This window comes from Diaporthe batatas, assembly GCF_019321695.1.
Source record: "Diaporthe batatas strain CRI 302-4 chromosome Unknown Contig00003, whole genome shotgun sequence".
NCBI lineage: Eukaryota > Fungi > Ascomycota > Sordariomycetes > Diaporthales > Diaporthaceae > Diaporthe > Diaporthe batatas.
In genome coordinates, this window is record NW_025408550.1 from 6081560 (window position 1) to 6098670 (window position 17111).

At 57.8% G+C, this 17111-nt stretch overlaps 7 protein-coding genes across 7 annotated transcripts; 4 read left to right on the forward strand and 3 right to left on the reverse strand.

Moving 5' to 3' along the window:
* Positions 1 to 175: 175 nt before the first annotated feature.
* KVR01_003178 (uncharacterized protein) lies at positions 176 to 1731 on the forward strand (the record flags this gene model as incomplete). The annotated part of the gene is made up of 2 exons (XM_044787889.1): positions 176 to 1082; positions 1241 to 1731. The coding sequence occupies 2 exons, from the start codon at positions 176 to 178 to the stop codon at positions 1729 to 1731; spliced, it is 1398 nt and encodes a 465-aa protein (XP_044648193.1).
* A 166-nt stretch (positions 1732 to 1897) lies between these two features.
* KVR01_002560 (phosphoribosylaminoimidazolesuccinocarboxamide synthase) lies at positions 1898 to 2839 on the reverse strand (the record flags this gene model as incomplete). Its single annotated transcript, XM_044783413.1, has 1 exon — positions 1898 to 2839. The coding sequence occupies one exon, from the start codon at positions 2837 to 2839 to the stop codon at positions 1898 to 1900; it is 942 nt and encodes a 313-aa protein (XP_044647575.1).
* A 1250-nt stretch (positions 2840 to 4089) lies between these two features.
* On the forward strand, positions 4090 to 7755 carry KVR01_003418 (uncharacterized protein). The gene is made up of 2 exons (XM_044783172.1): positions 4090 to 5000; positions 5083 to 7755. Exons 1-2 carry the CDS (start codon positions 4661 to 4663, stop codon positions 6519 to 6521), a joined length of 1779 nt encoding a protein of 592 aa, XP_044648433.1. The 5' UTR covers positions 4090 to 4660; the 3' UTR covers positions 6522 to 7755.
* On the reverse strand, positions 6739 to 7410 carry KVR01_003706 (uncharacterized protein; the record flags this gene model as incomplete). Its single annotated transcript, XM_044792940.1, has 1 exon — positions 6739 to 7410. The coding sequence occupies one exon, from the start codon at positions 7408 to 7410 to the stop codon at positions 6739 to 6741; it is 672 nt and encodes a 223-aa protein (XP_044648721.1).
* A 321-nt stretch (positions 7756 to 8076) lies between the features above and the next one.
* Positions 8077 to 10781, forward strand: KVR01_002350 (uncharacterized protein; the record flags this gene model as incomplete). Its single annotated transcript, XM_044785352.1, has 4 exons — positions 8077 to 8263; positions 8358 to 8848; positions 8903 to 8963; positions 9112 to 10781. 4 exons carry the CDS (start codon positions 8077 to 8079, stop codon positions 10779 to 10781), a joined length of 2409 nt encoding a protein of 802 aa, XP_044647365.1.
* A 1189-nt stretch (positions 10782 to 11970) lies between these two features.
* Positions 11971 to 15116, forward strand: KVR01_002475 (uncharacterized protein; the record flags this gene model as incomplete). The annotated part of the gene is made up of 8 exons (XM_044782281.1): positions 11971 to 12225; positions 12305 to 12793; positions 12872 to 13059; positions 13228 to 14122; positions 14299 to 14532; positions 14587 to 14651; positions 14714 to 14776; positions 14906 to 15116. 8 exons carry the CDS (start codon positions 11971 to 11973, stop codon positions 15114 to 15116), a joined length of 2400 nt encoding a protein of 799 aa, XP_044647490.1.
* Positions 15117 to 15593: 477 nt separating this feature from the next.
* Positions 15594 to 17097, reverse strand: KVR01_003190 (protein transporter YIF1). The gene is made up of 2 exons (XM_044783537.1): positions 16547 to 17097; positions 15594 to 16464 (listed from the first exon to the last, which is right to left on the reverse strand). Exons 1-2 carry the CDS (start codon positions 16826 to 16828, stop codon positions 15775 to 15777), a joined length of 972 nt encoding a protein of 323 aa, XP_044648205.1. The 5' UTR covers positions 16829 to 17097; the 3' UTR covers positions 15594 to 15774.
* Positions 17098 to 17111: the final 14 nt, after the last annotated feature.

A 17111-nucleotide genomic window follows, 5' to 3' on the forward strand; every position in this document is an offset into this window, starting at 1 on the left:
GAAACCCCAGAGCTGCCCCAACCCTCGGACGCAGAGGATCCTAGATGAGGTTGCCCTGAGTCCCAGCAGCGCCTCGAAGCCCGTCGCCATTCCAATATTGAAGTCGGCCCTTGGTCGCCCCATTCGAGCTGGTGAGTCGACGGACACGTCATACAGTTCCGACCAGACGGCGGCGATGAAGACCTCGTGTAGCAGCAGCTCTTCTCCGGGTCTGCTCTCGTGCGAAGAGCGTAAAAGGGCCCTCTTGGACCGACTCATGGAGTACTTCTTCGCCGAGCTCGCAAGGGGCCGAACGAACGCCACAGGCCGGGCAGGATGCTCAACAGGGCCAGGTAAAAAGTCCACAGCTGGGAGTTCAAGCCGCCAAGGGGACCCGCAGGATGGCCTCTCGAGGAAGAACAAACGACCCGCCAACAGCGATGAGCGCGGCGGCGATGACAATGAAGAACATGAGGCGCCAAAACCCAAGAAGGCCAAAAGCGATGAGGTCGAGGTGAGGAGACTCGCCTGCCCCTTCTTCAAGAGGAATCCTCGCCGCTACAAGGACCAGAGCAAGTGTGTCGGGCCTGGTTGGCTTACGGTGCATCGTCTGAAGGAACACCTCTACCGGCGGCACATGCTGCCGATTCACTGCTATCGGTGCCGGGAGACCTTCCCCAACGACCGGCTCCTCCAGTTGCACTCACGGTCAAAATCACAGTGCGCGGTGCGCGACGACGCGCCGGGAGAGCAGGAGCTTCAAGGGATTGACGCGCATCAGGAGAGGCTTCTGCGCAGCAGGAAGAGAACCGACAAGAGCGAGGCCGACAAATGGCGCGACGTATTCCGGATCTGCTTCCCGGCTGACGCGCCGGATATTATACCCACGCCGTGGTTCGAGCTGCCGCCGGCCTGGGGAGTCGAGGCTGCGGGCCAGATGCCTAGCTCGCCGGCGTCCGATATCACGCGGTACGAAGAGTTTCTTCGGAGGGAGTTGCCCAGGCGCGTCAGAAGCGAGCTGGAGGTGCGCATTGAGCACGAGCTTAGCCCCGTGGAGGAGAGCTTAAAGCATCAGCTTGTGGATATTGTGCGGGACATGCAGCGTGAGCGATTTCTAGATACTTTCTTTACCCCTTCGAGAACAAGAGCATACATACCCCATCTCTCGCCTATGTCACGAAACGCTCCGTGGGCTGCGGGCTTTGAGACAGGCCATTGCCAAATTATCTGGTTCTTTAACGGCTAACGCCCAATGCTGCAGAGAGATTGTTTGCGGATTTCAGGAAGTTGCAAGGGGACGGAACCACTCAGACGGAGACCACAGTGGAGCTGGAAACAGAGAGCGATGGCTATGTGAAGGGTAAAGGGAGGGCTATGGCGTTGGAGTCGCCCGAGGACCTTGCCATGGAGACATCAACGTCCGGGGCTTCTTTTGACGATCCCGCCCATGAGACGCCACCCATTGTCGCTGGCCGGACACCCACTCTGCCGATCGATGTATACCGGCAGTCGCAGCCATCCCTGAACAGTACGGCCGATTTCAATGGGGTAATGTTTGAGCTGGGCCAAGGCTGTGGGGACTGGAGCTGGGCCGATTCGGGATACATGTCGGCTGCTATGTCCGCGGCGAGCAGCAACATATTTGCGGACGACGACGGCATGGTGTGTGATGATGGGATGATTGGTGGGACGATTGGTGGGCACTTTCGTCATGCTGGCATATTTGGGGATTATCGACAAGACTGGCCATGAAGCCACGGACAATGGAGCGATTGGAGTTTAGGATCGATCATATCTAATCCGTCCAGATCGAGAACGCGGGCCTTGGACTCACTGCCTGTTTTCTGGAGACAAAGTCCCAATGATTTGTCCGTCAATCATTGCCCACTTGGTTCGTCCTTGTCCGGGACCCCAAGTATCAGGCTCGGTTGACCTCTTCGGCCAGCGCCTGCTCGAAAGACTTGCCCGTGAGCCTCTGGAAGACCTCCTTGTACTTCTGCAGGGTGGCCTGCCTGACGTCCTCGGCCAGCTCGACGCCCTGCTTGCCCTTGAGCCCCTCGCGCGTGAGCCAGTTGCGGATGATCTGCTTGTCGAAGCTCTCCTGGTCCCTGCCGACCTCGTACTTGTCGGCGGGCCACATGCGGCTCGAGTCGGGCGTCAGGCACTCGTCGATGAGCACGACCTCGCCGGTCTCCTCGTCGAGGCCGAACTCGAACTTTGTGTCGGCGATGAGGATGCCCCGCTCGGCGGCGTAGTCGCGGCCGGCGTTGTAGACGGCCAGGGCCAGCTCCTCGACACGGGCGGCCAGCTTGGGGTCGCCGATGATCTCGGCGGCGCGCTCCGGGCTGATGTTCTCGTCGTGCTGGCCCAGCTCGGCCTTGGTGGAGGGGGTGTAGATGGGGCCCTGGGGGAAGGCCTCGCACTGGCGCAGGCCGGCGGGCATGGGGAGCCCACAGACGGTGCCGGTCTGCTGGTACTCGGCCCAGGCGGACCCGGTGATGTAGCCGCGCACGATGGCCTCGACGGGGAAGACCTTGAACTTGCGGACCTGCATGCTGCGGCCGCGCACGAGGGCTTCCTCGTCCGGGGCCAGGCGGCCAGGCGGGGGGTCCAGGGTGACGAAGTGGGTGCGCAGGCCGGGGATCCTCTCGGACAGCACGCGGAACCAGAAGGCGCTGATCATGGTGAGGATGGCGCCGCGGCCAGGGATGCCGTTCTCCATGACGACATCGTAGGCCGAGGTGCGGTCGGACGAGACGAAGAGCAGCGTCTTGTCGTCGAGATCGAAGAGGTCGCGCACCTTGCCTGATGCGATGCGCGGCAGCGACTTGATGTCGATCTTGAGGACCTGGTCGGCCATTTCGACTGGGCTTTACTCTCTCTTGGCTGATGCACGGACGAGCGAGCGGGCCGTGGCGGGTATCTGCAGCCTGTTTATTAGCCCCGTGGGTCCGATCTGAGACTGAGGACGTTGGTGGTTACCTATAGCGGGTGTAAATCGTTGAGGTGGACGAGAGAGTGTGATGCCCTTGGCGGCTGACTGACGAGTGAGGTGAAGGACGAGTCGGGCCATTTTACATGAGGCTCCAACCCTGAAAAGTTTGCGATCTGCAAGGGCGATCGCGGAGGCGGCGCCGGCTGTAACCGCATCTCAATAACTCTCAATAACAACAACCTGAGGGCCACGTCCAGGATCTGTGACTGCCACTCATAATGAGATTGTCCATTAGACTGTACTGTTGAGGCTGTTTTTATTTTGTGACGGGTATCCGTACAGTGTACCACCCCAAAACGCAGTCAGTGGGCGTGGTCACCGAGGTCATATCCAACCTCGGACCACGCCTCCTTGCCCAAAGGTTTCTGCAGAAAGACATGGCATGATGATACTTGTCAGCAGGGTGGAATTTGGCTTTTGGTGTGTTCAGAATTGAACCTCTGCGGATTGCAACAGAGCCTGCACGCTGCTGTCGCTACAGACCTACCACGCGTGCACATCTCATTCCCCTGATGCCGAGCTCTGGGCTGTCCACAAACAACCGGTGTGTGCCCGGTAGCCGAGTGGTGGTCAAGAGGTAGCAAAACAGGAGTGCTCGAGCCCCTCTGATGACGGGCTGGCCAAGGCTGGGTTTGCGGCAGGTTGCTCACAGCCCTGTGGTACGCAGTACGGAGGTACCTTTGGGAGGTACTTCGGTACTTGAGTACTTAAGTTTCTTAGTGTCTCTGCACATGCCCCAAGGCGTCCGTTCACGTGGGCATGATCTGGACGTTGAGCTGCAGGAGCTTGCAGGTTGCGCAGGAGTAAAATGGTCCAGGCGAGCAGAAGGCAAGACATGCGGAACGCTGAGATGTTAAAGAACGAGACCTTTTTGTTCACCATGTTGGCGGTGCTGGAGACGTGTCACACGATGGAACATGGCGGCTTGCCCGGGCGAGCATTGATGTCACGGCAGTGCCCAGCCTCTGCCCAGGCCAGCGCCAAGGCCTGGGGATGGTAGCACCCGGGCCCATGAGCTGCCACAGGCCCACAGCACCGCACCAGCCCGCTGCATGTCAGGCCTGTCAGGCCTGTTTACCATCAGCCTGCTGGGCCTGGCCGGGCAGCCACGCAACCGCGCGTCCCGCTAGCCTGCTTTGATCCAAACACAGCTCCCCGGCTGGGCCAACCACACCACAAGTCTGGCGATCATGCATCTTGTCGGCGCCTCTTTCGATTTGCCCGTTACCACTTTGCCGAGAAGCCCATCTGCAGAAGCAAGGCACCCGGCGAAAATGACGATCTCTGTCCGCCCTGCTGTGACTGTGTTGCATCGCCATGGAATATCGGCATTGGCCATGCGACGAGCGCCCGCACCCCGCCGCCGCCCCCTCCGCCGCCCTTCTGTTAGACAGACTAATTCATTTATTATCTTGACTCCCTGCCTCCGCAAACCCCCCATCCCCAACCCAGGTGTGCAGTGGAAGTGAAGTGTTGGTTGTGCTGTAGCCTCCCTCCCCCGTTGTAACCTCGCCGACGGACAGAATAAACGCCACTTGTGCAACGCCGTTGGAACACCCAAATCAAAGAGGTCCTCACTCTGACGCCACAGGGGCACCAAGGTGAGCTTGCGTTCAACGATATTAACCAAGGCAGCACAGCTTCCGACATCTCTGCGAAGAGGAGCCCACCTCACCGGCATCCATCATGAAAACCTGCCCTCCACCTGCGCTCCTCGCGCTGCTGCTGCCGGTGACGGCCTCAGCCAGTGTCGTCAGGATACCTGTGGCGAGAAACTCACCTGGCACCAGCCTCTCCACGCGGCATCACCCGCGCCTGTCACCGCGGGCGTCTTTCACCGAGTCCCTGGTCAACAACATCACTGGCGGTGGATACTACGCCAGCGTCTCGGTAGGCACCCCGGGCCAGGATATAGACATGATCCTGGATACCGGGAGCAGCGATGCTTTCATAGTGGCCGCCGGCGCCGACCTGTGCGATAGTCAGAGGTTGCAGCTGATTTACCAGACGCAATGTGGGCAGACATGTGAGCCCTTCCTCTTTTCTGTCTCCATGTCCTTGTGCCAGTCTTGGCCGACCCGCGATATTGTTACTGACCGCGCAACCAGTCGACCCATCTCAAAGCTCTACGTATAATGTCGTCGTACCTGGTGGCTTCCAAATACAGTATCTGGATGGTAGCACTGCCTCGGGAGACTACGTTACCGACCATTTCGAGATTGGTGACACAGTCATCGAGTCACTACAGATGGGTCTTGCCAACCAGACCGCTTCTGGGACAGGAGTCCTCGGGATCGGCTACACCGCCAACGAGGCTGCCGAAACTCTCTATCCAAACCTCGTGGATCAAATGGTAGCACAGGAATTTATACCAACAAAGGCATACTCCCTCTATCTAAATGACTATCAGTCCTCCACCGGCAGCATCTTGTTCGGCGGTGTGGACACGGAGAAATTCATCGGCGGCCTCACGGTCATCCCGGTCCTGCCGGACGCGCAGACGCAGAACTTCACCAGCTTCACGGTGGGAATGACGGCCGTCTCGTACGCCTTTCCCAACGGGACGACGGGCGACGCACGCTTGCAAGGCGGCAGTCTGGACGCGATCCTCGACTCCGGGACCACGCTCTCTTATTTCCCGGACTCGGTTGCCACGCCTCTTTTTGAAGCCTTGGGCGCCTTCACCTACAGCTCACTGGGCTCGGTGGGGCTGACCATGGTCGAATGCAGTCTCGCCAACTCGGGCCTGGAGCTGACCTTCCGCTTCAACGACAGCGTCTCGATCGTGGTGCCGGCCGACGAGGTTGTCATCGACGCGTTCGGGCCCGTGGAGGGCACGATCCCGCCCGAGATCCCCCTGAGGCAGCCTTGCCTGTTTGGGATCCAGAACTCCGGCGACTCACTGCCAAGCGAGGGGGCGCGCCAGATCGACTTTGCCCTGCTGGGAGACACCTTCCTGCGCAGCGCGTACGTCGTCTACGACCTTGACAACAACCAGATCGCCATGGCACAGGCGAACCTCAACAGCACCGACACAAACATCCAGGAGCTGACCGAGTCGTCGGACCTCTCGTCGTTCGAGGGCATGGAGCAACAACAGGGGTCGAGCGGCACGTCTGGCGGTGGTAGCTCGGGTACGTTGTCTGTGAGCGGTGTCACAAGCAGCAGTGCTGTTAGTAGCGTTTCTGCCACAAGTGTAGGCAGCGCGACTTCTGGGAATAGGACATCGGGTTCGGGCTCGAGTGCGAGTACGGTCAGCGCGGGAGGGGTGATGACTGCGACGGTCGCAAGCACCAGGGCGACGTCCTGCTCGACTGCGGACTCGGCGCCGTCAAACCACCCCTCTCCTCTGGCCAGTGTCAGCGGGACCGTGCCCAGCAGCAGCCCTGGGGTTCAGCCTGTCTCTGCGACTCTTACTAATGGTGTAATAGCTTCTTCCGCGGCTAATGCGGGCCTGCTGGTGGCAGATTCGGCGCACGGGGCTCTATACACGGCTGGGTTGGCAGCATTGTTTGCTATTTCTGGAAGTGCATTGTTTTGTTTGTAGACAGGCATATCAAGACTGAGTTGGATACCAAGGGGGGAGGGGAATCACATGGACAGTGTCAGAGTGAAGACGATAGATCTGCATCCTCACAATCTTTATCGGGCTGCATATGCCCTAGCAATGTCATAATATGTAATATGCCATTCTCCGAGTCCAAGCCACGAGCGACCTTGTTTGACATTTTCAGATCTACAGCTCGACTCAGTCCCGAACATGGTCATTGTTGCGCACCTGTCCGCGAAGTTGAGTTTACCACAGGCCCATGGCCCTTCTCCCCAGGCCTCCCGGGCCTCAATACCGGGCCCATGTGTTCAGGGGCCTGTCCATTCTCGCCAGCGGCCCCGTCAGCACCGCCCTTGAGCTGGCTGGTTACCCCCTCCGCCTCAGTTTCGCCATTGGCCCCTCCCCCAACCCTCTCACCCATGATGCCGTCCCTGTTTGCCCTCCACACGGCACTGCGGTCATCCTCAAACGTCTCCAGCTTCCAGATCTCGGCGCGCGCCTTGACCTCCTCCAGGCACTCCTCCCCGGCGTGCCACGCGGCGGCGCGATGGGGGCTCGACACGGCGATGAGGATGCTCTCCTCGCCAACGGGCACGACGCCCAGCCGGTGGACGATCGCGACTCCCTTGAGCCCATGCTTCTCCTTCAAGGCCTCGGCGATGTCGCGCATCGTCCGAAGTGCCAGTGGTGCGTACGACTGGTAAGCTAGGTTGAGCACCGGGCGCCCGCCAAAGTTGTCGCGCGTCGTCCCCGCGAAGAGGACCGTCGCGCCCGCCTGTGGGCTGCGGACCTTTTCCATCACGGGCTTTGGGTCGAGGGGGTCGTGGGTTAGGCCCACGTAGATGCCTGGCGAGGTGAGCGAGGTCTCGCTCGCGTCGGTGGCCATGGTGGGTATGCGCCGTGGGTGAAGCCGAGGTGTGTTTTACCGTTCTTCCCCTTGAGACCTGGTCAGGACTAGCCCCGTGTGGCCCGCGAAGCCAATTGTTCTCTGAAACGGGGCCGGCATGTGATGCTCTCTCCTCCCATGGGCTTCTGATGGTGATGTCAGGATCCGTCGGCGGTCTTGGTGCTGGCTGGTGTCTTTCGCAAATGAGCGAGTATTCCACTAGGCATATAAAAATAAGTGGTGTTGTAAATGGGGGAAAGTCCGCGGTGATTAGTCTTCTCTCGTCGTGAGATTATACAGAAGATAGGCACAGGAGCCGTCCCGAGAAGGCTGCCGGCACTGTGGAGCTCCAGGCCCGGGGCCGCCCTCGGCGATCGGCCACAGGCCCGCTTGTAGTTACATGGGTCCCAGGAAACCAGGGTGGGCAGGCACCTGGGCGGCAGTGTCCACTATCCAGGGTCCCCCAGAATACGAAGCTCAAGCCCCCCCCCTGCCGCCGTCGCCTTGCGCAACGAATTCAACATCATCCGTCTTTCTCACTCCAGCCTTGTCCAACCCAGACCGCACCCCTTTCAAATCAACTAACCACCTGGGCACGTAGTATTCTCTCCCACCTCGCTCTGTTCTTCTTGTTTCTTGTTTCTTTTTTAATTTCCTACTCCCACAATGTACGACGACGATAGACCGCGCCACTCGTACAGGGCAAGATCCCGCGACCGAGACCGCGACCGAGACTACGACCGGGACTACGACCGGGACTACGACCGAGGGCGAAGCGGCTACCGCCGCAGCTCCAGGTCTCCGCGCCGCGAGCGGGACGAGGGCGATTATGACTACTATCGTTCGCGGAATGGTAAAGCAGCATTGCCTGGAGGATGAGAAACTCAAGCGTGCCTTGTCCATGGGCTGTCGTGTTCGTTGAGGCTAACACAGGCCCCAAAACAAAGACGACCAGGGCTCTCTGCCCTACGATGATGATCAACTCGACTACCGCAATCGTGACCGTGACCGTGACCATCGCCTAGCATCACGGTCGCCCCCAGCCCGCCGACATGCGCCGCCTCCCGCACAGCCATCCCCTACCATCGTCGTCCAAGGCCTGCCTGCCGACGCCACCGAGGACGACGTGATGGACGGCTTCGCGAGCGTGTCGCCCGACCTCAAGGTGTTCAACGCAGACAAAATCAGGACAGTCAGGCTGCGCAACAACGGGCGTGGGCGCACAATCGGTTTCGTCGAATTTGCAGACGCCAATGCGGCCGCCCACTTTTTGGACTTCCACTACCCCTCGCTCGAGTTTCAGCTGGCGCACTCGCGCGGCGTCAACTCTGAGCCGGTGACCGTCAGGATCAACTACAGCTGGACCCGAGACGATGAGGGCTACGACAGGGTCAGGGAGGACAGGCCCAGGGATACTGAGGATTGGAAGTGTCTCGAGGTAGGCACCCTCGTCGGGAGTAATGCGAATGTCCTCTGACGAATCATCTCTTAGTGCGCCTACACCAACTACGGCTCAAGGACTCGGTGCCACAGGTGTCGCGCTGACAAGCCGGGTGAGAGCATCTTTTCTTCTATTGTGGCATGGCGGGATGGGGATGAGCGGGGAGGCACTGCGCCCCATTGTCTAGATGCCGGCCTATTCATCCTGGACCCCCTCGGCCCACTCTGAGACGCGTTGGTTCAAACTGACAGGCGCTGCAGAAGGACATTACCGCAGGAGAGACGAGTCTGCGTCATACGGGCCAAAACTCACCGGTGAGACGGACGAGTGCCCACAGCAGCTCCCATCCCAGTATATCGTCATCCGTGGCCTGGAGCCTTCGGTCACGGAGGAGCTCTTCGCGGAAGGGGTCAAGAAGCTCTACATCGAATCGAAGCCAGAGCCGAAGAAGGAAACTCACAATAAGCTGAAGTCCACCGCGCCGACGGCGAGGACGGCCAGCCTGGGCGCGAGACCAGATTCCCTGCGGCGTGTCTTCCTCGTACGAGACAAAAAGACCAATGACGCAATGAGATACGGGTTTGCGGAGTTTGCCACGCTTGAGGACGCGCAGGGTGCGATAGAGAAATTCAAGGCATCGCCCAAGTTTGCCATTTCCTCGAAACCTGTCACGGCGGCTTTCATCCATACCGGAGTCTTCATACCGCACACCGGCCGTGTCACGGACGAAAACAGCAGCTTTCTCTTCCACCCAATATACAACAAGGACATCTTGCTCAAATACTGGGATAATCGAGTTTATCCAAGTATTATGAGGGTGACTTACGACTCAGACTCGGCCAAGCAGCAAAGCGCAGACAATGCTGGGAAATCTGAAAAGCCCGGAGATGAGGCCACCAGTGCGCAGGACGCTTCAGCAAAGAAACTCAAGAAATTCAAAATCAACCAGCCTGCGGCGAAGCCTGCCATGGTGATGGGACCGCAAATGCAGATGTGGGCGAAGAAGAGGGCTGAGCTTGTGGGACAGGCCCAGGCTCAGGCCGAGCTCGACGCTCACAGCGCCGCATCGAGTCCAGCGCCAAGTGAGAAAGGTCGCGGTTCCAGCCGCACTCAGGCCAAGGACTCGTACATCTCCTACAGCGACACCGACAGCCTATCCTGTCTGTTGTGTCTGAGGAAGTTCTCTTCGCTGCTAGCCCTGCGCGACCACGAAGTGCTGAACAAGGATCACGTCGCAAATCTATCAGATGAAGGCAAGCGCGACGCAGCCACCGAGAGACTCAGGTCCCAGGCGAAACGGCCCCAAGTGGTCACTCTTCGGGTAGCGAACGTGTCGCGACAGCCACCCGACCTGACATACACGTCCTATGCCGACAGAGACCAGCTGCATTGCCTGATCTGCCAGCGTAAATTCACAAAGGCTGCCATGCTTTCCCTCCACGAGCGCGAGAGCGAGATGCATCGCCTGAATTTGGAGGACCAGAGCAATGTCGACCGTGCCATCTCCCAGCTCGCACGTGTGGGCAAAACACCTCGAAAGATGGTGCCGGCCAGAAATAAGGGCACGCAGTATCGCGATCGGGCGAAGGAGCGCAGGCAAGCCTTCAAGCAACCGAACGCGCCGCGCAGGAAGGCACCGAAGGAGGACGCCCCGCCGAAGGAGACGGAAAAGCCCGCGGCGCCATCCAAGGGTGCTGCTCTGCTCGGAAAGATGGGATGGTCGGCAGGCGAGGGGCTGGGTGCCGAAGGCAGCGGAAGGACGGAAGTCATCGCCACAGACGTGTACGCATCCGGTGTTGGTCTGGGTGCCGAGGGTGGCAGACTTGGCGACGCTGTGGAAGAAGCCGCCAGGAAGACCAAAGACAATTACACCGACTTTGTGGAGGTGACGAGGAATAAGGCAAGGGAGAGGTATGAGAAATTGGGATAACGGACGAGGAAACGAGGAAAGCATCGGGTGCGTCCACGGGTAATATCTGCTGCGTGGGATCCGGGATAGAAAGCCCCCACGACCCGAGTGCCGACGACACGGAGCCGAAAGCCAAGTCGCACAATGCGAGCCGTCGAGCACGACAAATTACATGATGAATTACACATTCTCCGACGGGCTCTCTCGTAGAACCAAACCACATCCCATGGCCCTTGCCAACTGTGAGAGAGACTGCCGACACGCTGCAGAGAGATCATCTAACAGCCTGCCAGGCTTGGGACATTGCCTCCCCAGAGACAAGAAAGGCATCACGACACCCCGGCAGTAGTGTTGCGAGCCGAGGGTTACAGGAAACTGGGAACATGGTGCCGTGGTGCAACGCTTACCTCGCTGTCCAGGGGCGGGCCATCACCTTATCGGTGACATCCCGGTCGCCATGCATTATACCACAGTCGTACTACGCTAGGTAACTAACTCATGTACAACCCGCACTCCGCCCGCAGCGTTGATCACTGGTGGCGGGCAGACGTGGGGAACATGTCCCAATCACTGCCGTCAATTATCCACCCCCTGCTAGCCCCCTTCAACGCCCGGCATCGTCGATAAAATCCCAACCTTTTTAGGCAGGTCGAAAGGCGAGACACACATGCGCAGCCGTCTTTGGGGTGGCTTTCTCCTCCGCGATAGTCCCCTTGGCTGCTATAGTACCACCATCGCACACACACCCACATGCTTGTGGCCGGATGTCGAGCTGCCATTCTAGACTATGGATTTGTCAAGTGACAGACAGATAACCCCGTCTCCCTGCCGTCTGGGCGGCTTGACTACATACGCCCGCCGCGATGGCGTGCCGTGGCTCGAACTACCTATCATTCCGGTCCTCTGCTCTCTGATTAGACTTGAGGCTTTCTCCGTTCCCTCTCCTCTCGCGCATCCTCGTCAGGTCGAGGTCTTTCTGTTGTTTCTGTCTTCGACTCCCCGTCCCGGCTTGAGTTGTCAGCGGGCTTTTGCATAAGCACTTGTCTTCGGCGCACTTTGCGCCGGCGAAGTCGCCCACAGCCGTGCTTATTCTTACGAGGCAATCACTATTACGACGCTCTGAGCCTCTCCGAAGTCCGGACTTGGCCTCACGGGCTTCCAACAGCCGCCAGAAGAATTGGCATGCTCTTGTCAGCCGAGACTGCCCAAGATGGTGTTCGGCATACGCAGGCGACATGAGGCCGAGATAGTCGAGTTCGAGGTGGCCGAGACCGCCTCGGAGCGGGAGATCCTGCGGTCTTTGGGTGTGGCGTCGCTGACCCAGTTCGAGAAGATGCACCGGCTCGATCCGAATATGCCCATCGACGAGTTGGAGCAGATCGACGCCGCCGTCCGGGAGGGCAATGCCGAGAAGGGCGTCGAGATTGAGCATCTGATCGTTGAGGATAACTCGCCATATCCCGAGGTAGGCTAGGCTTCTCCTACTCATCACCGCTCTCCCTTAGAGGAAGTCGTTGAGAACTCATGCGGATGGTGGATATTAGGTCCGCTCGACGGTCCGCAACTACGATGTCGATCTCCCAGCGAATACGATTCGGGCATGGGTCATCGGCATGGTCCTCTGCACGATAGGTTCTGGGGTGAATATGCTGTTTGCTCTGAGGAACCCCAGCGTCGTCGTAACGACCTACGCTATCCAGCTCGTGGCGTATCCCATAGGACTCGCATGGGATCTGATCTTCCCGGACCGGACGTTCAAGGTGCTCGGGCTCAGTTTCAACCTGCGGCCGGGCAAGTTCAATTTCAAAGAGCACGTGATTATTACGGTCATGTCAAATGCTGCGTACGGTGGTGGCTCGCTGTATGCGACCGACGTTATCATTGTCCAACAAGTATGGTACAAGCAATTCTTCGGCTGGGCTTGGCAGATTCTTTTTGGTATCACAACGCTCTGCATGGGTTATGGCCTGGCGGGGCTGTCGAGGAGGTTTCTCGTGTGGCCGGCCTCAATGATCTGGCCAGGAACGCTGGTGGTGAGTCCATTAAATGACCAGAGTACAATAAATAGGTCATTCTTCTGGCCGTTGCTGACATGAAAGCTACCCACCCAGAACTGCGCTCTGTTTTACACGCTCCACGACCACTCAAAATCCGATCCCGAGTCCGCTTGCGGCTGGCGAATTGGCCGTTATAAGTGGTTCCTGATTGTATTTTGCAGCGCTTTCGTCTGGTACTGGTTTCCTGGCTGGATCTTTCAGGGACTCAGCTACTTTTGCTGGGTGACATGGATCGCGCCAGAGTAAGCACTCCATCCCTTCAAAAGTACACAGGCCCATCTGTAGGCCAATACAACAAAGAGTTTACGGCCTTCAGGTTTCGAAAAAATGCTATGTTGCGATCCTCACCTCACCGTACTGGCTCGAAGCTACTTCTCTGGTTCTTTTAGAGCTAACCCCGAATGCTGTAGGAACGTCATTGTCAACCAGTTGTTCGGCGGCGCCTCGGGCTATGGTCTGCTGCCGATATCCCTCGACTGGACCATCATCTCCGGCTACCTTGGGTCTCCACTCATCCCGCCTTTCTATGCCATCGCGAACACCATGGTCGGTCTGATTGTGTTCTTCGTCATAATATCGATGGGGTTGCACTACTCTGGGCACTGGTACGCCGCCTACCTGCCCGTGAGCAGTGGTCAATCCTTCGACAACAGAGGTCAAGTTTACAATGTGTCGGCTATCCTTAACGAGAACTTCCACTTTGATGCCGAGAAGTACTTCTCTTACTCGCCCCTCTACCTCCCCACCCAGTTCGCCCTCGCCTATGGTCTAGCCTTCGCGACCGTGTCGGCCATTGTAGTCCATGTAGCGCTATATCACGGCCGCACCATCAAAGCCCAATTTACGCTCGCCCGGGATCAGGAAGACGACAGTCACATGCGAATGATGAAGAAGTATCGGGACGCAGAGGACTGGTGGTACGCGGCCCTATTTGCCGTCATGGTCGCACTGGCCTTTGTTGTCGTATGCGCATGGCCGACCGACTTCCCCTGGTGGGCGCTCATTGTCTGCCTCCTTATCCCCATCGTTTTCACAATCCCGATCGGCATCGTGCAGGCGATCACGAATATCCAGCTGGGCCTGAACGTACTCACGGAGTACGTAGTGGGATATATGCTGGAAGGCCGCCCACTGGCGATGATGATGTTCAAGAACTATGGATATCTATGTATGGCACAGGCGTTATTCTTCGCCTCGGACATGAAATTGGGTCATTACATGAAGGTGCCGCCGCGGACAATGTTCCTCGCACAGTTGGTAGCCTCCATTTGGTCGGCTGTGATACAAATCGCTGTCATGAACTGGGTGAGCAGTCTTTGGATACAATCTTTACCCCTTGAAGAGCAAACATGCCCTATCTTCAGCCTACGCAAAAAAGGAGACCACACGGGCTGCAGTCTCTGAGACAGGCCATGGTCAAATTTTGCGGCTCACCCCATTGGCATGAAGCTTTTTCTCTGGTTCTCTGCTGACCTCTGCAGGCGCTCGACCATATCCCAGACATTTGTACTACCAACCAAGAACACAATTATTCCTGCCCCAATGCCAAGGTCTTCTATACGGCGTCAATAATCTGGGGCGTCATCGGTCCTAGGAGGATGTTCAGCGCTGGCGCCCTGTACTCGTCACTGCAGTGGTTCTGGCTATTGGGCGCTGTCGTACCAGTCTTCACGTGGCTTATGGCCCGCAAATATCCGATGAGCCTGTGGCGTTATGTAAATTTGAAGTTCCGTATACCATCCTACACACACTGTAGCTAACCGTCTCAGGTGCATATACCTCTTCTCTTCGGAGGCACTGGTTACCTCCCGCCAGCGACGGTTTATATCTATCTGTGGGTGTATCTCTCATTTGTTCACTTCTGCGGTTAATCGAAATTCTGACACGTCTGCGCAGCTGTTGGGGGATAGTGGGGACCGTGTTTAACTGGTTCATCAAGCGGCGTTTGAAAGCCTGGTGGTGAGTTTCTCTCACGCAGTCCTCCTGGATTTTACTTTCCTTGCAACCCAGGTCGAAACTGGCTGGGCACATCGTGCCTACGTGAAATCTTTTGCAACAAGTGCATTTCTGACTGACAAGCTACGGTAGGCTTCGATATAATTACATCACCTCGGCCGCACTTGATACGGGGCTGATTATATCAACAATCATAATCTTCTTCAGCCTGTATTTCACGGAAACAACCTCACCACGCTGGTTCGGCAATGTAGGAGCATTATCAACCTTGGACATGAGCGAGACAGCCGTGCAGTCTGTCTTACCACCGGGGCAAACTTTTGGTCCTAGCACGTGGATATAGATTGTGAGGCTTCAATCGAAAGTACTCTTACGCAGTGATATACAAAGGCCCTTAATATCGCAGACTGTGACGGATTCCAGCCTCAATGGTCATGCGTACCTGCGCTTGTACATCCCAAATGCGTACCCAGGCATGTGATCCGTTGATACAATGGTAAATGCTCAAATACCCGGCTTCAAACATAAAAAATGCCGATATCAGCACATTAAAAAAATAAAGAAATAGCCAATAATAGAAGAAGTCCTGGGCCTGCTGTGGCTTTGCTATGGGGTGCCCTCAACCAGCCCGTGGCCGTCTTAGTGTGTGCTTTGGTGAACACGTTGCAAGGTAACATGAGCTTCGTGATAGCATGGAGAAGACGCATGGAGAAGACGCATGGAGAAGACGTACACTGGCCCATGCTGAGATGCATGGCCCGTTCCAGAAGGCACTGGCACCACGAGTGGCTGGGCTCTCTCTGTACAAGCAAGCCGGCTGCACTTTAATGTTTTTTATTGGCGAGTTTATTTCGTCCGCTGAGCCAACAACGCTGGGACTTTGCAGGTGTTGCAAATCAAATGAGCCAAGTACACGCCCTTTTTCGCCATGCCCTATCCGAACTCCCCCATGCCACAAGACCGCTGTGTCATGTCAAAGTCAAACCGATGTCCAGTTCTCCCTAAGCCCTACACAGAATCCACATGAAGAACAGCTGTACAAGATAGGAGTAAATGAACAGGAACTGCGTGCGCTGGCTCCTCTTTGCCCTTGAGTCGGTCTGCATCCCAGCCCTGTGGTCACCGTTGTTCTCTGGCAGGAGGACATACTTGAGCGAGCGCATGAGGAAGAGCGAGTTCGCGAGGAATGTGTAGATGAAGACGCTCCAGCCGACCCACCCGCCGGTGCCCTTGCCACCGTTGGCAATCTCAGCCACTGCGATTGTAACAATGATCCCCACGAACTTGTAGCCCGAGTACGCGACCAGATCGAGCAGCTGCGACGAGTTGGAGATGCTGAGTATGTAGGAGCCGACCTTCAGGCCGGCGATCTCGGCCATGACCACGATCAAGCCGGTCGCGGCTTTCGAGCCAAGCAGTTCGGGCTGGAACTGGCCACGTAGACCGGCGATGAGCGTGGAGAGGAGTATGTAGGTCACGATAGACATGACAGGGATGTACATGTCCGGGCTGTTGACGTCGTCTCGGGGCGGGAGGTACCATCCCTCCTGGCCGTTGGGGCCGACCGCCTGCTTGCGCGACCAGGGCTTGTGCCTCCAAGGAAAGAGGACGAGGAAGAGCTTGTTTATTACATAGCTGTTGGTGACATTGAAGTAGTGCTTGAGGGCAGGATAGTTAAAGTAGCGGTTGACCTGTCGCGGAGGTTAGCAGTGATCCGCCGATAGACGCGGGAACCTTGGCCATGCTGTGCGCGCAGCCTGCTGGCCCACTGACATTCTGCTCGAGATATTCTTGCCCGTGCTTGAAGGCACTCTGGCCAAACTGGGCTGCGAACTGAGCCGTGGGATCGTTCATGAAGTTGCCGTACTGGCCGAGGTTGCCGCCGTTGGGGGGCCCTTGTTGGGCCTGGTAGGGGTTCCCGTAATTCTGCGACTGGGGCTGAGAGCCTGTTGGTGGAGGCGGAGGTGGTGATCGCAGCTGAGGCACGGTCGAGACATGTTGAGGTACGGGGTGGTGGAGAGGCGGCGACTGGCCGTATGCCTGGGGTCGCTGCATCGTGGGCGTGCTGGCGTGCTGCCAACGATGTGACAGCTGGTCGATATTGTGTCAATCGAGCGGTGACTGGGCGAGATGAAGAGGAGAGGGCGTGGATCGGAGGTGGGTGGTGGGTGGTGGGTGGGCCGGTGGTAATGGCGCAAATGTTGCTGTCAAGACGTGGTCGGGATAAGATGGCCAGCTATGCTGTCCCGAGTAGCTTCAGAGCGCTCTCGCCAGTAGACAAAGCTCGACCCCTGAAGGCAGACGGCCGAGGCGGCGAAAGCATATGCTGTCATTTACG